The sequence below is a fragment of the Aptenodytes patagonicus genome, chromosome 15, assembly GCF_965638725.1.
Source record: "Aptenodytes patagonicus chromosome 15, bAptPat1.pri.cur, whole genome shotgun sequence".
Classification (NCBI taxonomy): Eukaryota; Metazoa; Chordata; class Aves; order Sphenisciformes; family Spheniscidae; genus Aptenodytes; species Aptenodytes patagonicus.
In genome coordinates this window covers 7,063,413-7,084,714 of record NC_134963.1, presented here as the reverse complement: position 1 = coordinate 7,084,714, position 21,302 = coordinate 7,063,413, and the positions used below count along the sequence as shown (strand labels likewise).

Below are 21,302 nucleotides of genomic sequence, written 5' to 3'. Positions count from 1 at the left end.
TGTACTCTGGTCATGGTGCTGCTGGACTCCTTCGTTAACTTGCATCTAGTGCGCACCTTGCTGTTTGTACTAGTTGTACAATCACAGATACTTTCAGAGTACATAACAGCGATCTCTGTTTAAAAAACATCGCCACTGAAAGGAACGCTTCTTAAGGGCCTACATTATTATTCAAATTGATGCTGAGGATGATGTAAAGAAGGAAGCGTGTTCAACAGCACTTCACTGATCTTTCTACAGCAGCTTATATCAGCCTCATTATGCTGTTTATACAAACACAGTAAGATGCCGTCCCATTGGTATTACGCTACTAATTGGAACTACTACTTTCAGAAAGAAAAAGTAAGTTTTAAAGGCCAAAATGGAAACCTGGTTTTAGTGTATATCACAGCATTCCTTTCTTTACTGAGGTCTGTTGGATTTGTAATTACAAATCCATTCTAACCTATCCAAGCATTTTGTACTCTACATTTATCAATGTATTTAATCAATACTTTTACATTGCTATTTTGCCATCAGGTTTCACAAATAAATACTGTCTTAACATAATGAAATAGACTGCATCTGGCATAAACCCACCTGAAATGAATTCTACGAAGGTTCCAGCCAAGGGTAGGGGTGGTCAATGCAAGAAGACAGTGCGGCGACTACTGCTTCACTCTTTACAGCCACGCCAGTGTTTCCCTACATAGGTTTGATCCCATAGGCTTGTGGCATGTGCTAAACTGGGGGGCTTATGCTAGAGTTGGATTAATATGAAACTATGCGATCTTTACTTTTTAATAAACACAAAATACAAATTTTGAAGATATTTGAGGAGAAGAGACTGGAAAGTGGGAACGAGTAGAAAACTTCGTGGCAGCTGTCTTCTGTGTCTTCGTAGACCAAAGATTCATCTCTTTTTTCTGTTCGTTTTTTCTGGTTCAGCAATAGGTAAGCCAAGAATGTCAGCAGCGAATATCTCTGCTGTGATTTCCTCTGGAATTTCTTCTTCAGTCAAAGCTGCTGCACCTGGAGAGCAGTAACAACAACACAAAACAAAATAGCAATGTAAAAATGGCTTTGCAGATCAGTAAAATTTATAAGCAGCAGTAAGTGGATGGAATGCTTTTAAAGATGTACAAAGTAATCATGAAAAAGTATTGGTTTACTAGCTTAACTCTTTATGCATTCGTATGAGGGATCGAATCTGTCAAATCTGCGAGGCTGCGAGTCTCACCTTGCAGTAGATCCCTACCTCAGAAGAGGCAAGGGGCCAAATGCAGCTTTTACACTTTGTTAGTTTGTCATGATTTTAGGATCCCAAGGAATCCGGGGATTTCAAAGTCGGTTTGCGGTGCTAGGCAGTTCCCCTCAGGAGCTGCATCTTCGCTGCATGCGACCCATTGCCAGTGGCCCTAACCAGATGCTGTTCTGGACTGGTGTGGACTGGGACATGAATTGTACAAAAATGTGGCACTTCCCAACAGTTCCAATTACAGTGGGCGATGCCACTTGGCTGAAATCAATGCCGTAATTTGCTGTTCTAGACTGGTGTAGACTGGGACATAAATTGTAGACAAATGTGGTAGTTATCAGCAGCTCCCTTACAATGGGCATTGCCGCCTGGATGAAATCAACACTGTAATTTGCATATTGTAGGATTCCTTTTTGCCTGTGGACTTTGGCGTGTAAACCCTCCACTGCGTGTTTCTCATTTCAGTTCCAAGCCAGCAGATAAACAGCAATGTAATCTTGTCAGGTCCCAGTTATATTTCATTGTTCATTTATTTTTAGATACACCCATGCAGTTGCTGCATGGATGAAGGACAATCTATAGCTCCTTGACTATTTTTGCAATCCCATCAGCGTTTTTGACAGCTCTTGGCCTAACAGGGTAATGGGTTTGCAATTTAAATTATTCTGTTTGGGAATTGAAGCGATCCTGCTGCTGTGCAGTGTGGAATGCTAATCCTGTACCTGAGGGATCGCAGGTGTCTGGTTCAGATCCTCCTCCCCCAGGATGCCTGCCCATCAGGGTGGTCAGACACTGCGCCAGCTCGTCCTCTGTCATATGCTCTCCTGTACACAACAAAGCAAAACCAGCCTCTTGGGTTATGGTGTCATTAGCACAAAAACTAGAAGGCAACTCGGAACAAGAACAGTATACAAACAAAACAGGACAGTTTGAAAGAGGATTCAGCTTCTTTGAGATAGAGAGATAACACATCGCCAATCGAAACACGTTGATCCTAAGGAAAATTGTTCTTGCATATTGCATTTTAGGCAAAAATATTTATCAAAGGGAGAAACTCTGATCCAGACAGCTCTTTAGGCTATATTGCACTTGCAGGGGCTTGAGCTTCTATTCCCACTGAAGAATTCCTGACACAGGACAGACCACAGCCCATGTCGCCCTGTGTCCGTGGCTGTAGCCATTTCCACGCAGAGGAGGAAGAGGAAGGTGCAGGGAAGTCTTGATCTAGTATCCTGGAACAGCCTGGACATAGCACTTATTCCCAGTTAGTGGTTGGCTCATGCCCTGAAGCATGAAGTTAGAACAGTTTCATAACAGATCTATATCGAATGTGTCTATTTATGGTTGTTCACACCATCCATATAAATAACTAACCTTTCTCACACTGGTTGAATCCTTGGTTTCCAAGGATCTTTGTGGCAAGGAGTTTTGCCAGGTGATGTACTGAGAAAAACAGCATTTCCCTTTACCTGTTTTAATGCTTGGCTGCACTAAATGCTCCCTGCTTTTACAAAAGGAGCAAGGCAATAGAAGTCCGTTCTTTACCTCTCTAGGGCATTGGCCATAAGCATATTTACACATGTCTTTACAGAGTTCCCTCTGATTCAGCTGAACTAAAGAACCCATCTTTTCAGTCTTTCACACATAGATTCAGGCCAGGACTGACCAATTTCATCCCTTCTTTCTTGTCCCCCTCTTTTTCAGTTTTGTACTACCTTTCTGGTGACTGTGTGACTGGAAGAGAGAAGTATGATTCAGATAAGGGTATACTGGAGGAAGGATACAATTTGCCAAGATCCGTACTCATCATTTGACAGACAAGATACTTCAGGCCAGCAGAGATTTCCAGAGCCGTAAAAGAAGTGCAGCTGAGACAATAGATGTGATTATTCAATTTAAAATTCTAAGACAGGTGGCTCCACATGCCTGCCCTGGTTACCAAGGTATAGTTCCAGGTTAATTTTTTGCTGCAGTGGATACGTTCTGAAATTGAAGGCAGAACTAGCAAGCATAAAACTAATATTAGAAAAGAAATAACTCACCTCTGCACTGAAGCAGCAAGAGTAAGTCTCCTCTGTCGATAACTTTGTCTCCATTCTCATTATCATAACCAAGAACCTGAAACGCTCGTTGTATTTTTTTCATTGACAAGCCAAATGCAGGTCGATGATTTATATAAAGTTTGATAAAATCCCCTAAACTGATTTTTGTCACTTGTTCTCCAGTATCCACATACTTGCTGAATTTTACTTCATTTATCATTTCTTCAATCTAAAGATCAAGGCAAGACAGATTGTTACGTGCTTTCTTTTTGAAGAGCATCAGGCCAGTTTCCGATCTCATGAATGCCAAGGTACTGTAATCGTGCACGTATTGGTACCACAGGTGCCGTGACCGTATCCCGGTGATAAGCTAGCGCTCAGCAGCTGAGGATGGACGTGGCTAACAGTTACGCGCTTGCTGTTATGACAATATTGGGTCAAGACGGGGGTAGCAGATATGTAGTCATTTGGGATTTCGTCTGTTTTCTTATGATAGGCACTTGGTGACTTTGCAGCTGTTACCGGTACCTTTGCCACAGCTGTCTCTCCACTCTGGGGACAGTGGGCAGGCAAACCACAAACCAGTAAACATACCACCCCGCTACAAAATTACATGCATGAAAGTCCTGACACAAGCAGGCTGCGCACAGTATATACGCACCCTGGCTGCCATAAGCGATCTTCCCCCACCCCCGATCTGACATGCGTCTGGTGCAGTTCTGCCACTGCACAAGCCGAATCTGAAACTTGCTCAGTGGGGCTGACATCCTGCACAGCTGGATCACTCACTCTTCTCTCGGGCAAACGGGCAAGCACTGGCCATGCTGGATACTAGCGGTTTTCCTGAAGCCTGGTGCTGTGAGTCAGCCCAGTTGGCAGCTGTGCAGATGTGTGTCCAAAAGGCAGGATCTGCTCCATGCCTTCATTGTACTCGTGCTCCAAGAGGCGGCCCCTTTGGAGATACACGGGCAGTAGATAAATGCTGGGAGAATTCCCCGTGCCAACACGTACCAAGCCTGCTACTCCCCACGAAGGGGAGCTGATGCAAGATCTCCCTGGGGAGGACTTTGCATTCAGCCTTGGGCCTTTGTCCTTGTGTCACAAGTTTTTCCACTGAATGAAGCCTGGGGAAGAGGGAAATCTCAGCCTTACATTTTTCCTGTAGTGAATGTCATGCCAGGCAAGAACAGTCATTTTCACTCAGCTCTGGCTGATCTGGGATTAGGTTTTATATCAGCCCCACTGAACTACAAAAGAAAGACACCAATTCCCAAAAGCTTTGCTAGTCAGCCCAAGCTGCCTTTTCTCCCTCCTGCTTTTCCTATATTAAAACACTCTAGAGAGAGATGAACTTTCTCTCTGGATTTTAATACTATCCTGCCTGCTTTGAGAAGCAGATTGTAGATTGCCTGGTTTCACAACAGCTTAGCACCTGTTTCCATGCCTGAAATGCTGTTTTCATTTTGATTTGGGGCAGAGGGGGTTAACAGTTACACTTCCAGAGACATTTCCCAGGGGAATATGTTCTCTCTGTCCCCAAGAGGCGAAAATGTAATAACCCAAGGAAAAGATAACAAAGTACGAGAGGATAACACCACAGCTTGACACAAGGGCAAAGCAGTCCCAGCTCAGATGAACATTTGCTGGCTGCGGGGGCTCCAGAGCAAGTCTGTTAGGTGGTGGCTGTGGCAAAGGTCCTGCCTCCCATCTGCTGGCTCTCCTGGCAGAGAGTATTCCCCGGGCAGATGGGGTGGCACTGACTCACAGCACCATCTCAGCAGCCTGTGGGGTTCCTGTGCAACGGCGGAGATGAACGCAGCCTCCCCCGCAGAAAGATGAAGGGAGCACAGCGGTGTACTGCTTCCCTTGGGAGAACCCCTCCTGTGTTGAAGGGCTGTAGCTGGTGCAAAGAGGTCGTTATTTAAATCTCCTTGCATCAGATTCAGTAATTTTTTTGTATGCGCTTTAATTACCCTTTTGCCAGGTTACAACATTACAAATGAGGTTTGTATACAATACAAACTGCCTTGTAGAAACAGTCACAAAAGGGGAAGCAGCAGCACCCTTATTAAATCAGTTGTCTTTGTCTGCTGTAAAATTTGAAGCTAAAAAGCTCTTGAGAAATGTTTGATAGGAAGCTCTGCTGCTGCAACCTGAAAGGCAAGCTCAGAGAGAGCTTCTGCAGAGAAGCTCAGAGTTTATCAGTTATGAAAGAGCTTTAAGTTCCGTGGGAATAAAAGCTGCTGTCTCCATCTAAAATCATTTTTTCATCAGTCCCAGGCAGAACAAGAAAAAGAGGCTCTGTCAATGTCCAAATGAGGGATTGCATGGAGCTGGACATTCCCACCTGTGCTGGTAACACATATAAGATGCTCTGGCCAAGACTCCATCCAACCTGGAGGGACTCAGCCCATGGCCCATCAACCACGTGCTGCATGTAAAGCAGCTCAGCCACTAGTAGAAGTCACAGAGAGACCAAAGCACATTGCTGCCTGCACACAAGGTACTTTAGCCCATGGCCTTTGGAAAGTTGGAAGCTCCTGACCTTGGGAGCCGAAGGAAGATTCATTCCTCAACTTTCTCAGTTCACCTTCTGAAGAAACCCACCTCTGCAGTGGTGGCAGAGCGCTCAACCTCCAGAAGACCCCGAGGTCATCTTTTGTTGAACACTGAACCATCAGGCTCTAGGTTTGCTCAGCCTGCCCCTGCGGTTGCCCAACTCTCTAGGGAGGAATCATTACTTTTTGAGGAATTTGCTTGCCAGATTCTGACCACTACTATACTGATGCAGACCAGGTTAAATATGTTGAAAGGCAGCAAATATACTCTGGAGCCATCCAGCATGACAATGGTCAGAATCTGGCCCTCAGGACACTTAGTAAATGCAATCAGTCTTGCTTTTTTTCCTTTTAATAACAACAATAAAAACAACTGACAGACCTTTTCCTCTGATGGATAAAATCCTATTGCTCTCATTACAGAAGGAATTTCCTCTAAGGGAATATGCGTTGACACCTGTCTGGTCTCCAGTGTATCGATACCATGGCTGCGCAGCTGTGCATAGTAAAAATAGTCTTCCAGTTCCTGTGAGGGATTCAAACAAGATACTGTAAAGTTCAGTTACCAACAGGCACGGAAGATAAGACTTCTTTTAAGATTTACTAACAGGCATATCAATGAGATTGCTGTTAAAGGCGAGCTAGGCAAAAAATAAAGAAATGTCAGGCCTGTATAAATTAATCTTAAACTCCAACCAGATGTTGCCAGACAGCGTTCACGGTGAGCATAATTACCCTGAAGAATTCGCCTTCTCTGCCACCATCCAGTAGGTTGTAGAATGGGATCAAGTCCTCCCCACCCAGGGAAGCAGCAGCATCCAAGGCACTGGCAGAAGCAGAGAAAAGAAGGTACAGGAAGGGTTCATGTGAGGAGAGATTTCACGTTTCCCTTTCTAGTCATTCTTCACAGACACTTTCAATAAATAAATAAAAAAAATCCCTGGGCCTCAGAATTCAGGAAAGAAAAGCATTGCCTTGAACCATGTACTATTTTATCATCAGCCTGCACTTCTACAGCATATTTCATACCCAGGTTTTACATACAATAGCACAGTGTGGGAATTAATTATTACTGAATGGTCCTCTTGTTTAGTGGAATGAGCACAGGGCTAGGAGCCAGGAGCTTTTGCATGGACTTGAGCTTGGTGTCTGGCATTTAGCTTTTCTGCTTCCTTATAGAGACATTGAGGGAGATGAATTAGCTAGATCAGCGTTTTGAACATGCAGAGAGGGCTGGGGCTTGGTGTTTGCAATAAACCACACAAACCTAAGCTCCCTGTTCCTTGATCTAACACATTCTTCCCCAATAACTCAGTGCAATCCATTACGCTACTTCTTCTGCTGTAATGGGTGACTGTGTCACAGGTGCAGCCTACATTAAACTGAAAGCATCTGAGTGCCACCTCTTTGTTTCAATTTCATAGGCAGTTGGAGCCAAAAGAATCCGTTTGGCTTGTGCAGATGAAAAAGGAAACCAAGCCTGGTAGCGCAATCACGGCGTAGCGTTGCCACATAATACCCCACGCCTGGCAGCAAGGCTGCAGCTTTCACACACACCTCTGTAGTGCTGCTTCCACTGGGTTTTTTGCAGGCTTCGTGCTTTTTTCATAATTAAGTTATTTGGGTATTAAACACAGTGGAGATGCACAAGATGCCAGAAGCAGCAATAAAATGATAATTAGCTCATCAAGAGCTTCGCTCCAAAAACAAATTACATAGAAATTCAATGTTGCCTGGACCCTGGCCAACCATCATAAAGAAGGATCATTTATATTCTATTGCCTTCCTTAAAATGTCGCTTATTCTGACCCCCGACTGCTTAAGCCACACAAAGTGGAAAAGAAAATAAATAAGCCCATTGCTTTCCCATCCAGGTTTCCTTTGTTCTGGCACATGAAGGTGAGCTGGCTCAGCACCCTTTGGGCTTTCCTCTGAGCAAGCAGTACCTGCAAGAACTGTTTTACGCAGGACCAGCACGTGTCTTAACCATGAAGCCTTTGTCCTAGGACAGTGAGGGGCAATGGTGTTTCACGGGTTCAGTGCACTTCAAAAGGCAAAAATAGGAACAAGGGCTAAAAGCCAGCTCCTGTGGCGTTGGTTTGCCAGAAGCCAGGAGACGTCTTCTGTGCTAGTAGGGTGACATGCAAGATAAAAAAATCCAGCCACAGACCTACAAGGAACATGCCACGCTATCTATTCTAGCTCCGACACGGGCTAAGCTCCCTTTCCAGTCCTTGAAGTGTGAAGTTGCTCCGCGCTGGCCTGGCAGTTTTCAGCTCATTTGCAGCTGCCTGCTCCCTTTCAGTGTACACGTGTATTTACCGGGCGTCTGCAGCCATGGTCTCGAGGGGAGAGCCCTCTCTGCCCTGCACGCGCATTGCAACGAGCAGCTTTGGTCCTTGACATGCAAAGAAACCAAAATATATATCCTGCCTTTGCCGTGTTACCCACCTACCACGTGGGAGCACACGTCTGGCAGTGCTGCCCAAGGGAGCTGGCAGAGGGAAATTGCACACTTCCAGAGAAAGGCGGAAGAAACCTGGCAGGGTTTATCACTCACGCTCCGGGACAGAGCCTAGAAAGCCTTGTTTGAAAAAGCAGCCTTTGCTCCTCCAGCCACCCCGTTTACTGCAGTCCATTTACTCATGTAAGCAAAGCTTTATAGGATTAAGGTAGCTTGTCCTAAATCCAGTCTTAAAATGCAGGGGGGATTTCCTAGCAAATGCTGGCCTATCCCATTTGGAGAGCAGACACTTTTGTATCAGCAGCCACCCCATATGCTCCTCCTGCAGCCAGTGCCGCTCCTCAGATCCCCTGCCTAACCCCAACAATCCCCCATCACACTGGCCAGGCCCTCACAAGGACCAGAAAATCCTCTGCTTAACTTCTTACCATTTGGGTACCATTTCCTAGACTGGAGTATTTTATAGGCACTATGGCCACCGCCTGTGAGGTCTACTGGTTTAATCCCTCTCTATTGACTATGTGGCTACATCACATAGAGGGGAGCAAAGCCCTCCCCCCCAAATTGTGTCCCTCCTGTTTCAGCTGCCACCCCACATAGCTAGTCGGGGCCTGACAGGTCATTGCAATCTAGGCTGACCCCACTGCCATGCCACCATCCCCAGCGTGGCACGTGCCCACCATGCTGAGCTGTTTGGAGGTGCTGAGCTAGGGCTTTTGGAGAGCCTGTGTGAACGCAGGGCATGAGGCTCCACTATTAATAAACCTGGTCTCAGGTCAGGTGTCCAGAAACGCTGCCAGCCTCGACTCACACTCCCCGTAGCAAGCGGTGGGTCTCCTGTTCACACGAGTGCTGGGATCCGTCCTCCACCCCACAACCCCCCTTGCCAGATGCGGTTTGTTGGCCTGGTCTTGGGCACAGTGTTGTGGAAGGACAGTGAGGCTGCAGGGTTTGTCACCTGCCCCAAAAGGACCCACACTTGAGAGACCCCTGCAAAGAAACGCTCCCCGAGCAGCACCCTGCTGCATTGCCCCATCGGTGCAGCACCGCCCTATACACCGGGTTAAGTGCAAAAATAGCTGGGAGACCTGGCTTTAACTCCTCTGGACACAAACAGAGACCTTTTAGGACAAAAGCTTCATTCTCAGTGTAAATGCTGGGGAACATTTGCTTCAGCAGTGTTGGCCAAGCAGCTGTGGAAAGCCGTAACAAGACTCCTTTCTCCTTCCTGTGGTACTCACTTTAGGTTGACCTCCCATTTCATAACAGCGCAGTCATCCCCCCCCGCTGTAAAGACATAGCGTCCGTCGTAGGAGCTAGCAAGGTCAGAGACACCATCCGGGTGGCAAATGAAAGCTGAGGACTTGTGGGGGTTGCCATCGACAGGCAAAATCTGCAAGCCCACCTGTAAGGAAAGAGGGGGCCTGGGAAGGCTGGGGGTCCAGCAGGAGGGCCGCACGCCAGGGCAGTGCTGCATCCTCCTCCCGGGAACTCGCTCAGCTCTCGGGCAGGACCAGCCTATGCACTGTTTTGTCTGCAGTGAAATTCCCCCAGGGACCACCACCTCTACAAGTGGGGGCTCTTGTACAGCTGGGGCGGATGGGGCTCCATACCTTGTCCTTTGTAACGTACACCAGATAGCATTTCTGGGGGTCCGTAGTGTTTGTTGTTGGGAGGATTTGTATCTTCTCCAACGGGGAGCCATAGGTTGGTCCCAAAAGGGTCTTTCTAAAGGCAAACAACATTTTCATCCATTCTAGGGCTCACAAAACATTTTCCCTCTCTGAACGGCTGCTGTGCACAAGGATGGGTAGATATGGGGAGGTGTGGTGGGTGCAAAGGCCTTGTACTACTGGCTGAGAGGACAGGCTAGGACAGGGTCCCTGGCTAGAAGGGACCACACTGGGGCTAAGAGAGGAATTTAGTGCTCAGGGATCATTCAGTCCTTGTGCTTTGCTCGTGTGGGCTCCTGTCTCTTTATCTGATGTCCAACTGCTGCATCTCAAGTCCAATATGCTGGACAGACCAAGACCCACCTGCAGCCACAACATTACTAGATGACACGTTAGTGAACAGCAGAGTGGACACAAGGATGGAGCAACCTGGGGGCCCTAGAGTCATCCCAAGATCTGCATCACAGATGGGCAAACACGTGCTCATGGGTGGGAGTAGGGTGGACATTAGACAGAGGAGAACATAGAGTCAGGATGGGGCTCCCAGGCAGTGGTAGGCTTAGATCTCTCCTCTACCTGCACATTTTGGTCGTTGTGTTGTAGAGCTTAACTTTGTAGCAGTTGTTGGCAATGAGGATAAAGGACTCGGTGCTGAGCTGTGGGTACCAGGCCAAGCACAGGGGCACAGCAACCTGCTCTACCCGGTCCCTGTGCAAGGCCACCAGGTGGTCCTTGCTGCTGCTGTTCAGGTCATATTCAACCTGGAGGGAAGACAAGGAAACACAGCAACTCCCCTGTGGTCTGTCAGCACCCTGGACCTTGCAGGTTAACTAGATCTAGCATCTGTTGCAGACCTGCCCTGAGGCCAGGCTGACAAACAACCCCCTGCGACAGAGCTGGTGGGGAGAGGTTAGGAGCTGCAGAACCAAAAGACCAAGTCTCCCTTGATCCTCTTGTCCAGCCCCCCACTTTAACGGCAAAGCTCCACCGCCCGTTAAATTTTCACATCGATTTACCAGCTGCCGGTCCTCCCCAAGGCTCAGGAGCCTGGGCTCGTTGCTGTCTAACTGGACCCCAAAGAGGATGCTTCGGATGGGTTTGTAGTGGGAGCGCAGCCCTGCTAGGTGTTCCCAGCATCTGCTCCCGTTTTGCAGGACTGCCTTGTAAACAGTCACTGAGTATTTCTCATCCTGGAACGAGAGTGCAAACATCGATGAGCCACAATCCCCATGCACATCCCCTGGCTGGCAGCGGGCAGCTCTGCATGTCCCCTCCAGGCTTAGCTCGGCCCTTTCAGCTTTGTGAGTCCCAGCAGGAGGGTTAGAGTCACAGCCAGGATAAAGCACTGGGTCGGACAAATTTGGGCAGCCACTCCCAAGGGTATCACCACAGTGGTCCTCAGCCTGGCCAGAGCATCCTAGCTGGCTGGAGGGCACTCCCCGCCGTGCTCTCACAGCAGAGGGGCGGTAAATCGAGTTCAGTGACTCCCCAGAAATCACAAGGAAGGTGCTTCCCACTGCTGTGCCCTGGCATCCGTGCATGAAGGGGGAGTCTTTTTCTTTGTACAGATCATCACCAATTGCCACAACCTCTGTGCCAAACTGCTTCAACGCTGCCTCAACACTTCTGCACCGAGACACGGGACCAAGGGAGCAACCCCCATCATAGTGCACCAGCCAGGAGGAAATCCCCGCTCCAGCCCTTTCTACAGATGGATGCAGAGCAAAGGCTTGTCACTAAAAAGTTAGCAATGGGATGCTGCCAGCAGCAGGTGTGTGGAGCGGCTGTGGCTGGTGACGTTTTTACAGAGTGACTCTTCAAGGCAGGAAAAGCATTTCAGAGTCACAAAGCCCCTGGGGAGGGACAGCCCTCCGCACCGCTCGCTCTGCCGTGCTTTGCAGGATGGCTGGCAATTCCCAGTCCCACCGAAAGCTGTGCCATGAGCAGCACACGTAAATCACCGAGAGGAAAAAACAAGCTTACAGCAGTTGCGAGGTACTCCGAATTGTGAGAGAAGCTAATATGAGTCACGGGACCACGCGAGAACTTGAACTCTTTGCAGATGGACTGAAGGGAAATGGCATCGAGGATGTAAACGCTCCCATCAGTAAAACCAGCGGCCAGAAAATAACCTGAAAAGCATGCCAGAAAACTCTCACAACATGATCGCTCCTCCCGAGAAGCCCGGTGCTTGGCACATGGGGAGGTCATAAGACCAGGATACCTTCAGGGTCATAGCACAAGCACTGGATGCCGGCCTCGATGAATATTCTGCTAACAAGGTACTTGGTCTGCTGGTAGTCCCACACCTTCAGCAGCCCACAGTGACTCCCTACAGCAACAAGTGCCTGCCGGGGGTGACAGGCAATGGCATTCACAGCTTTCTTCGCCTCTTCCATGACTTTTTCACAGTATGTCCCATCCGTTGCAACATGGAGCACAGTTGCATCAGAGGTTGAAAGGATAAAGTTCCTGTTTAGTGTGAGAGAAACAGAATTTGATGAATCAGACTAGCTGGTTCATGTCCCTCCAAGCTACATTACACATTAGTCTCTTTTTGACAACTTAGTTGGGCGATCACTTATATTTTGCGATATGCAATATGCAAACACTTCTTGACCTGGAAGGCAGGTGGCACTTTGTATTGATGACCTGGTAAATCTCCACAGGAAAACACTGGAGCCAGTTCCATTTTCTACTTGGGTAGGCAAGCCAGAAGATGAATGACATCTGTGTAGCTTTTGCCATTTGCAAGTCACTGGTGTGTGAGACGGACAAATGAGCAATTGAAGATACTCTGAATGGTCTTTTCACATGTCTCCATGCCACCATTGTCAGCAGCTCCATGTTGACCGCACCACCACGGACAAGGTCAGAGGACAGTTTCAGACCCACGCCGCAGGGTGGCTGCCTGTCTGTTCACTCAGCCACGCCGACCGTAACGCAGTGAAGAGGGTCCTGCTGCATAATTGGTGATGTGTAAAGCAGACATCTGAATAATTATGCACGTTACAGAACAAATATGTATAGTCGTCAGTCCACCTGAGGACTGAGAGTCTGAACTGAGAGCAGAGGGTCAAGAGAGGACCACATAGAGATCCAAGAGCTGCACAGACAGATGTGCATGGCTGCATCACACAGGCAGCACGAGTGGGGAAACAGCAGCCTCTTTTGGTAGCTGGCCCATGACAGCCATCGGTTTATGCACATCTGGCCTGGGCACTGAAGGATGCTGTGTCTCTTGCATGCTTTAGTGGGGCTCTTCAGCCATACCTGATCCCACCAGCCTGGTGAGACAAGCAGACTCAAGGCTTCCCCTTTCGTTTTCTGCCTTTTGTGCTGCCCAGAGCAGCTGCAAGCAGCAGGAGCTGCAGCAACGACCCAGGAACAGGGATGAGACAACTGAGACCGACAGGGAAAACCAAATCGTTCCCCAGGGTGCTGCTCCAGGCTGGAGAGGAATCTGTCCCATATGGCTCTTTGGAAAACACGTGCAGCTAAGGACAGACGTTGCCAGGAGAGCCTTAACAGGAGTGACAGACATATGGTTTGCAGGCTGGATCGAGCCACAGAACAGCTTCATCTGGCCTGCAGACTTCCTATAAATCCTCAGACACAGCTACGTCACGCAGAGGGGCAGAGAGGGGCCGGCAGCCAGGCTGGAGCTGTCCCAAGCTGCTGAGTCCATGTGGTGCAACCCAGCACTGGTGCCATCGCTGCTGGGGCAGACTCTGCACCGCCACTGCTCCGATCAACTTGCCCAGCCATGATAGAATCTAACTGGAAACAGCCTTCCATGGGAGGGGTTTAAGGTGGGGGATTAAGGGGCCCGGCGGGAGCTGGAGGCTTGGCATTAGCACTGCCTGGTGTGCCAGGTACGTGACAGAGGAACTGCGTGACCCGGGACCAGCTGATCATCTCCGTGCTTGTGTTAACGCTTCTCTAGTCTGTGCCAAGGCATCACATCAAGTTCAGAATTTAGGATGTGCTGGAGCCCACCTGGGTTTTGGCGGCTGCTGGGAGACGCCCGGGGGCTGCAGGCAGAGAGGGGCTGCCCAGGAGACACCCCCCTGCTTCTCTCTGGTGGGCAGTTGGGACAAATACCCAAAATGAAAATCTGCAGAGAAGGGGAATAAAGGGGCACCTTCCCACCCTGTTCTGCATCCCTGCCTCTGTCCTGCCCAGAAGCCGGGGTACAGGGTTGAAACCTGCTCCAGCCAAAGCAGAGGCACATGGGGCAGCTTTCAGCTGACCATTTCCCCAGCTTTCAAGCTGCAGGGCAAATGCAGGAGAAGACCTAGGTTTATAAAGGGGCACTCACCAGGCAACGAAGGGCTGGCTGCTGGCAGTGCAGGAGGTAGAGCAGGCTGGGGAGGCACCAGGAGGTTCAGGAGGAGTTTTGGAGAAGGAGATGGACTGAATGGGACCCACTTTGCTGTGGCTGTAGCAGGCGAGGAGCTGCAGCTCTCCATCGTAGAATCTAACCTGACCTTTCACATCACCTGTTACTATGCAGCTGCAAGGAAGGGAAAGCTTTTAATCCACACACTGATTTGAGAACTCCCAAATATTTCTTGGATAGCATCCTTGGGCAGAAGCAAATCTCTTCCCCTTTTCTCTGCACAAGTGCATGAGAAGAGCCCTGTACAAATACGCAGGGGGAAAGCGGAGGGCTGTGCAGAAACCACCAGGCTCTGCTGTGACCCAGCAGTGTCCTCTGCCCTGTCCCCAAGGCTGTCAAGGCGTTTGGTGGCTGTCTGCTCCCTCTGCCGGTAAAGGCCAGGAGGCTGAGCAAGACTGATCGACGATCCTCCGTGACCATGGCCAACTCCGTGTCTGAGCTACCCCAGCAGAGCTGGAATCAAGTTGCCAGGAGTTTTCAACCTTTTTTTTTTTTTCCCCAGCCAAATTCATTGCTGAAAAAAGCCGGAGCAATGTCTCATAAGTCAGCAGCACTTTTCTGCATGAATTTATCTGGTCCTTGCATGCTGCCAAGTGACTTAAAACTGCAACACTTGGCTGTGGTTCATCAGCACTAGCTCTGTGGCTGAAATGTCTAAGGACTGTACCTACGGCTACTGAAAACTGCCATCCCATTACCTCTCAAACACCATGAGCACGGTAAGGCTGGCCTTCTGCATAGGCACCAGTTTGGTGGCCTTCATGCTGTGTGGCTTGACCCGCAGTTCCTTGGAAGGGGTGTGGGGACTGACCGCGTCCCACACCACCAGCTTCCCAGCCGAGGTGCCCGTCAGAGCTTGCGAGTTGTTAAAATGAAAAACTGACTGGCTGAAGCGTCCCACCACACTGTTGAAGGTCTGCAGAGAGAGCGGTGGGGCCATGTGTTCGTCCTGGGTGCTGGCTCTTGCCTCCTCAAGCAGCGATGTTCCTGCTTGGCCCCTCCATGTGACATTCCCTCCCTGTCCCATGGCAAGGCCATCAGAGGCAAGAGCCCCAGGTGAAGATGCCGTGGGGCACCTCTGGGAGGGAGAGCCCCTCTTGACCTCAGCTCAGGCAATCCTGGTTTGTCCCTTCAGGAGACCAAGGGGGACAGGATGGGGACGTGGCCACTGTTTTTGCTTAAGGGGATGGGAAGGGACAGTGCTGCTCTCAGGAGGAAAGCCAAAAGGGTGACATGCTGTGGTCCCCCCGATCTCACCTGGCTGCTCAGGAGTGGCGTGCTGTACTGCAAACCAGCATCACCCTGGGGAAAGCAGAGAAAACGTCCAGGACAAGCGTTTTGTAACCGTGCTCTGCAGTGCCAGTGTGTCCCTTCCCCATCGTCTGGGCACTGACCCCGTGCTGTGGTGACCAAAACAGGGTTCCTGGGGCAGAAAGGCTCCAAGACCTTCCAGAGAGCACAAAAGACCCTCTCCCTCTACCTGCTCCCCTCCCAAAAGCTGCTGACCAGCACGAGGAACAAAAAGGGCCCACAGGAAAGCACGGGTGGGAGAGGTGGAGAGCATCGCTGCCACGGCTGGGACCGACCCAGCGTGGGAGTAGAGCGACAGTGATGCTCTGCCCAGGCCACTTTTCATAGAATCATAGAATCATTAAGGTCGGAAAAGACCTCTAAGATCATCGAGTCCAACCGTCAACCCAACACCACCATGTCCACTAAACCATGTCCCTAAGCGCCTCATCTACACGTCTTTTAAATACCTCCAGGGATGGGGACTCAACCACTTCCCTGGGCAGCCTCTTCCAATGTTTAACCACTCTTTCAGTAAAGAAATTTTTCCTCATGTCCAATTTTGTGTCTGGCGAGGGCAGGGAGTGGGGAGGGGCGAGGGCAGGGGCAGATCTGCAAAGCAAAGTGCGACCCCAGTCGTGGGCAGACATCTGGCCCCGCAGCCCATGCTGCCTCACTAGTGTGCAGCCCCCCGTGCTGCCTCCTAACCCTCTGGGAGTGTGTCTGGCACCAGAAATATAACTTCCCATGTCCCTACTTACCCACAGGTAAAATATCACCTGGGTTTTGCTGTTGCTGACAAACTCATAGGGGTTTTGAGGGTTAAAAATGACATAATCCTGAAATTAAAAGGTGAGAATCACATAAACACCAAACCAAGCAATGCCTTCTGCTTATTCTTTCATGCAAAACATCTGCTTTTATCCAAAACCCACTTCACCACCTGCACTGAACTGAAAACAGAGACCAAATTCCCAGTGAAACACCAGAGCTGTGCTCTCTCCTCTGTGAGCGGGGACAAACCGGCAGGGCCGTGGGCTTTTCCTGCCATGAGCCCCGGCCAGTGCCAGGGCTGCGGCGGAGGACATCCCAGCAGGGTCCCATCCATATCCCATGGCTGTCAGGCAGCAGAAGAGCAGCGATAAACAGCCCCGAGATGCTCCGCTGCATTGGGATGCAGCAGGGACAGGGTGCGATCCTGTCTCCCACCTCCAGCCAGCATCTACCAGCAGCCCCGTACTGGATGGGGACATGGGGGTGCAGGAGGGAGCAGGTGAAGACGGGGCTGCCCAGTCGCGCTCCTCTGCACCCCTCGGCCGCGGTCACTCACCTGATACCCAAACTCAGGCCTCAGCTCTGTGCTGCACACGGGTTTCTCCGTGGGCAAAGTCCACTTCCAAACACAAACTCTCTGGCAGAGAAGGGAAAACCAAGGGACATTTGTGGCTTTTTGGGAGCTTGGGGGAACCAGGTGAACCCCATTCCCTCCAGTGGCAGGGTGTAGTGGGGCAAAAAGACTGGAGCAGGCCTGACAGCAGAGAGCTTAATTTTAGGAAATAATGCTAGAAATTGCTTCAATGAAAGCGCATTGGAGTCAGAAGCTTTTATCCCAATTTAAGATCTGTTTTCTCAATTCCACAGCATTCACTTCAATCAAATCCAGGTCTGTCTTCCAATGGCTCAGCAAAAACAAGCCATCACTCTGCAAACCTGCTCCACCTCTCTTCTGCTCTCCCAATCCAAATCCCTCCCCGCCGCCTCTTGGCTGAACTGGGAAAAACTTCCAGGGATCTATCCCACAAAGCTACGGAAGAGGAAATATTTTCTTTACCTGCACTGTACCAGCACTAATGGTTGCCAAATACTTCGCATCCTGGGAAATAGCAATAGCACTGACCCCATCTTCTGGATGACTCTCAAAGATGGTGCGCACCGGTATCCTACAGAGCAAAGTCCTTGTGGTCACTGACGGCAGCACAGCGGGTTCAAGGCAATTGCTTGGCAAAATCTGTGGCACAGCCCACCCCAGTCTGCATGGCAGGGAGGGAGTCTGCAAACACCAGTGCTGCCACGGGAGCGGCCAGCGCCATGGCTGATGCTCAACATCCTCTCCAGCCCTTCCTCCCGAGTAAACGGCTCGGGGAAACAACTCACCAGTGATCTTTTAAGAAAACGCTACAGCTTGGAGACATGATGTACTTAGTCTGGGGAAGTTGGCCCCATCTCAGTGTCCTATGGGTGTGGGTGATACAAGGACGATGAAGCCCTCGGTTGGTTTTGACTCCTTTGCTGCTTTACCCCATCCCCACATTTCTCCCATTTCACCTCAGCTGAGGCTGGAGTCAGTCCTAAGTGATTTACCAGACACAGGAGGTTTCCAAAGAGGAGGTTCCCAGGAGCTTACCCAGAGAAGGAGTCCCACACGATGATCAGAGCATCTGGCCCTCGGTCGGCGGTTGCAACCCAGCGCCTGTCTTCACTCACACACAGGCAAGAAATGACATTTGTGTGGCCCTGGGGAACGAGAAGCAGCAAAGTGCTGCAGAGGCTCCAGACTGGGTGGTTATTTAAAGCATTCAAACTGCTTTGCTCATGAGATCCCCTTGTCTCCTCTCCCAAGGAGAGCCTTGGAGCTCATCCTTCCAGCCCAACTTTTGCATCCCATTTCTCACAGGCTCTTCCGAGCCCGTCCCTGTCTTCTATGCCTTGTGCTGGCTGCGGCTCCCCGCGCCAAGAAGCAGCGGAGAGGAGGGGGCCATGCTGCACGTGCTGCTCGCGGTCACCACTGCAATCCAACACAAAGCACCTTCCACCAATACGTGTTGGGAATTGCAACAGGCGTGTGAGCAGAACGATGCACTCCTTTGCATGGGCCGCTCCTTGATTCAGTTACAGGTGACCCCTAAGCAGCAGGCACCAGGAAAAGAGATGGAGGGAGAGAGTTCAGGAGAAGGGGAGGAGGAGGAGGAGGGAGGTACACGGGCTGCATGCCAGACCTGCAGGTGGTACTGCCTGTTCCCCAGGATGTCATGGATGACCACTGTGTGGGAGGAGACGTACAGGAGCACCCAGTCCTCCCTGTCCATCAGGCTGTGCACGGCCAGGCTGCTGTTGTAGCCCAACACCCAGGACAGGCTCTGCAGGGAAGAGGCAGAGCTTTTGTCCCTGGCGCTTAGCGGCTGGGACAAAAAAGCCACAAAACATCTCTGGGGTGATGGGAGAGAGCTGGGCAGGAGTGCCGGGTGCTGTGTGGGCCATCATGGTGGCACTGTGCCCGCTGATACTCACGAGGGGGTGAGGTCTGGTCTGCTTGTCCTCCTGGAAGAGCATCCCTGGCGTGGCTGCCCACACCAAGCTGGCAGAGCCGTCATGCCCGTCGTCCTCCCCACTCCTCTGCTGTGTTTCCTGCTCCCTGCAGCCTGAGCAAGGGCTGGAAATGGCCCCCTTGGGCTCAGGCGGTGCTGGGGGTGGTCCAGGGGGTCCGGTGCCCTCCAGGTGTGTTGTCGCAGCAGTGTCTTTTCCCAGGGCAGTCCTCAAGGCGGTCATGTCTTGCCTCCCAGCCCAGGTGCTGGACAGGGTGCCTGGGATCCCCATGCCTGAAGGAGACCACAGGGGACCCAACAGTGCATCTGCTCCAGCATCCTCTGGATCTGCTCCTTCCTTCTCCTTAGCAGCAGCGAGGGGGTCCTTGGAAAGGGCGAGAAGTTTCGGTGTGCACTGGCTCCTGGGCTGGTCCGCAGCTAGTGGGAACACACCCCAGCACGTCTCGGATCCAACCTACATCACTTTCAGGGCAGGATCCAATACCAGGATACTCCTCTGCTCCTAAACTGCCTATGGATTTGTACCAGGGAAAAGTTTCCCACCAGTCGCTTCTTCTCTTCCTGCACATCTAGTCTTGCCCTCTTTACACCTCCACAGCATCCCATGTCTCACACCAGCACCTCTTCCAGGCAGCTCCTATCACCTGGGCTAAAATGCCCAAGTTTCTCCTCCAGAGCTAACCTATAGGTCCTTTGAAGGCAAAAAGTCTGGCCTTTTTGCTGTCCATCCCCTGACTATTCCCCACACACGTTATTGATTGCTGCAGCAGGGCACATGGTCACATGCTGGAGAGGGAGTGATGGCAAATTGAGGTTAAAAACAGGGGAATCGGGTCCTGGGACTGGAGCTGAGATGGCTGTGAAGGGCTCTGCAGCCAATCCCAGCTCTACTGCCAGCACCTCTCACCGTGCTGCCTGGCAAGCAGACAGAAAACGAGGGTAAAAATACCACCACCACCTTCCTCAGCATGTTAATAAATGTATTAAATAGCCCTGGGGTGTCAGAGCTCACAGCAGCCCTCGGACAGCCTTTCCCCAGTCTGAGCACGGGCCACTTAATCTTATTCCTGGGATTCACATCAGCTTTTGCCTCTCCCCATGGGGCTACTTGATTTCCTATAGCAATCTCTCATGCAAGGTATAAACCTCGTTTGGACACCATTTCTGTTTCCGAGGGAGATAAGATAACTTTTCGTTCAGTGCAGGGACAAGGCCAGGTTCCCTCCTGCTCATGTAACTCTCAGGCAGCTCAAGTGCTCAGCAAATATTGATGGCTGGACTGAGACTACGCAGAGATGCTGCATCTGCTGAGCCCTCCGGCGGGGTCCCTACTCCACCTCCCCGGGGACATCTCGGGAGAAACCACGTCCGGGAGACACTACCCCCTGCTCCTGGAGCTGGGGACTCTGCTTCCATCAGGACCTGCCCACGGACCCTGCGTCAGGCAGGGCTTGCGGTGGTGCTGCCCTCGCCTGCTCAGGCAGCACGGCCATCTCCTTGAGCTGTCGGTCCATCCTGGGACATCTCCATGGGCTCACCGCTTAGTCCTGTTCTTCCCCCAGTTGGATCCTCTGGTATAACTTCACTTGCCCCATCCATCCTCACCTTCACCCTCCTTCCAGGGAGCTGGGGCACAGAGATGCTCTGAAATACTCCCCCCGCCCGGGGTTTGGCTGCACAGTGACCTGGAATTTGGCACAGCCAGAGGAAAGGGCACCCGCGAAGCTGGGAAATGGGTCCCAGAGCCCCTTTTCAGCTCCAGTAACACTCCTGCCAAGTGCAAGCAAGCCCAGCACAGCCCCAGTCACTGCAGCTGCGATCAGGCTCCCTCCCCGTCTGCCTGCACACTGCTCTGGGCACGGACATTTCCCCTCAGATGGGGTTTTGTCACCGTCCCTGTAAGCAGCAGGGCTACTCCTGGACGGCAGCTGGTTCATCTCCGGCTTCGCCAGTCTGGATTTGAGCCAACACTGAAACCTTGTGCACAGAGAGCTTTCACGGGAGTGGGAAGGGGCCCCCGGGAGAAACCCTCCCTCTGGCCCCTGGCAGGCAGGACCACTGCTCGGGGACGGCCACGGCCCCACAGGTCTCACCAGGGTGACCACAGAGCTGTTCCCAAGCCCCCTCCAGGCCTTGGTGCCTCCCCAACTTGTCCCGTCCTCCCGCTGCCCCTGGGGACCCCACCACTCACCATCACACCAGTCCCCGCTTTTGTTTGAATCCGGCTGCTGTTCCCAGGCAACGGCTGCGCTGGCTGCACCAACGGTCGCACCAGCTGCACCAGTGACAGCCCAGAAAGCACCGGGGGAGAGA

At 51.1% G+C, this 21,302-nt stretch overlaps 1 protein-coding gene across 1 annotated transcript; it reads right to left on the bottom strand.

Annotated features, from left to right (window-relative positions):
- Window positions 1-793: 793 nt before the first annotated feature.
- On the bottom strand, window positions 794-20,503 carry CFAP251 (cilia and flagella associated protein 251). The gene is made up of 22 exons (XM_076352818.1): window positions 20,462-20,503; window positions 19,241-19,353; window positions 18,955-19,096; window positions 18,663-18,803; window positions 18,071-18,180; window positions 17,498-17,606; window positions 16,997-17,077; window positions 16,428-16,505; window positions 15,634-15,678; window positions 15,075-15,292; window positions 14,296-14,490; window positions 12,199-12,446; window positions 11,958-12,106; window positions 10,991-11,164; window positions 10,551-10,735; window positions 9,915-10,029; window positions 9,543-9,706; window positions 6,573-6,663; window positions 6,220-6,363; window positions 3,280-3,508; window positions 1,960-2,061; window positions 794-1,011 (listed from the first exon to the last, which is right to left on the bottom strand). Exons 1-22 carry the CDS (start codon window positions 20,501-20,503, stop codon window positions 893-895), a joined length of 2,994 nt encoding a protein of 997 aa, XP_076208933.1. The 3' UTR covers window positions 794-892.
- Window positions 20,504-21,302: the final 799 nt, after the last annotated feature.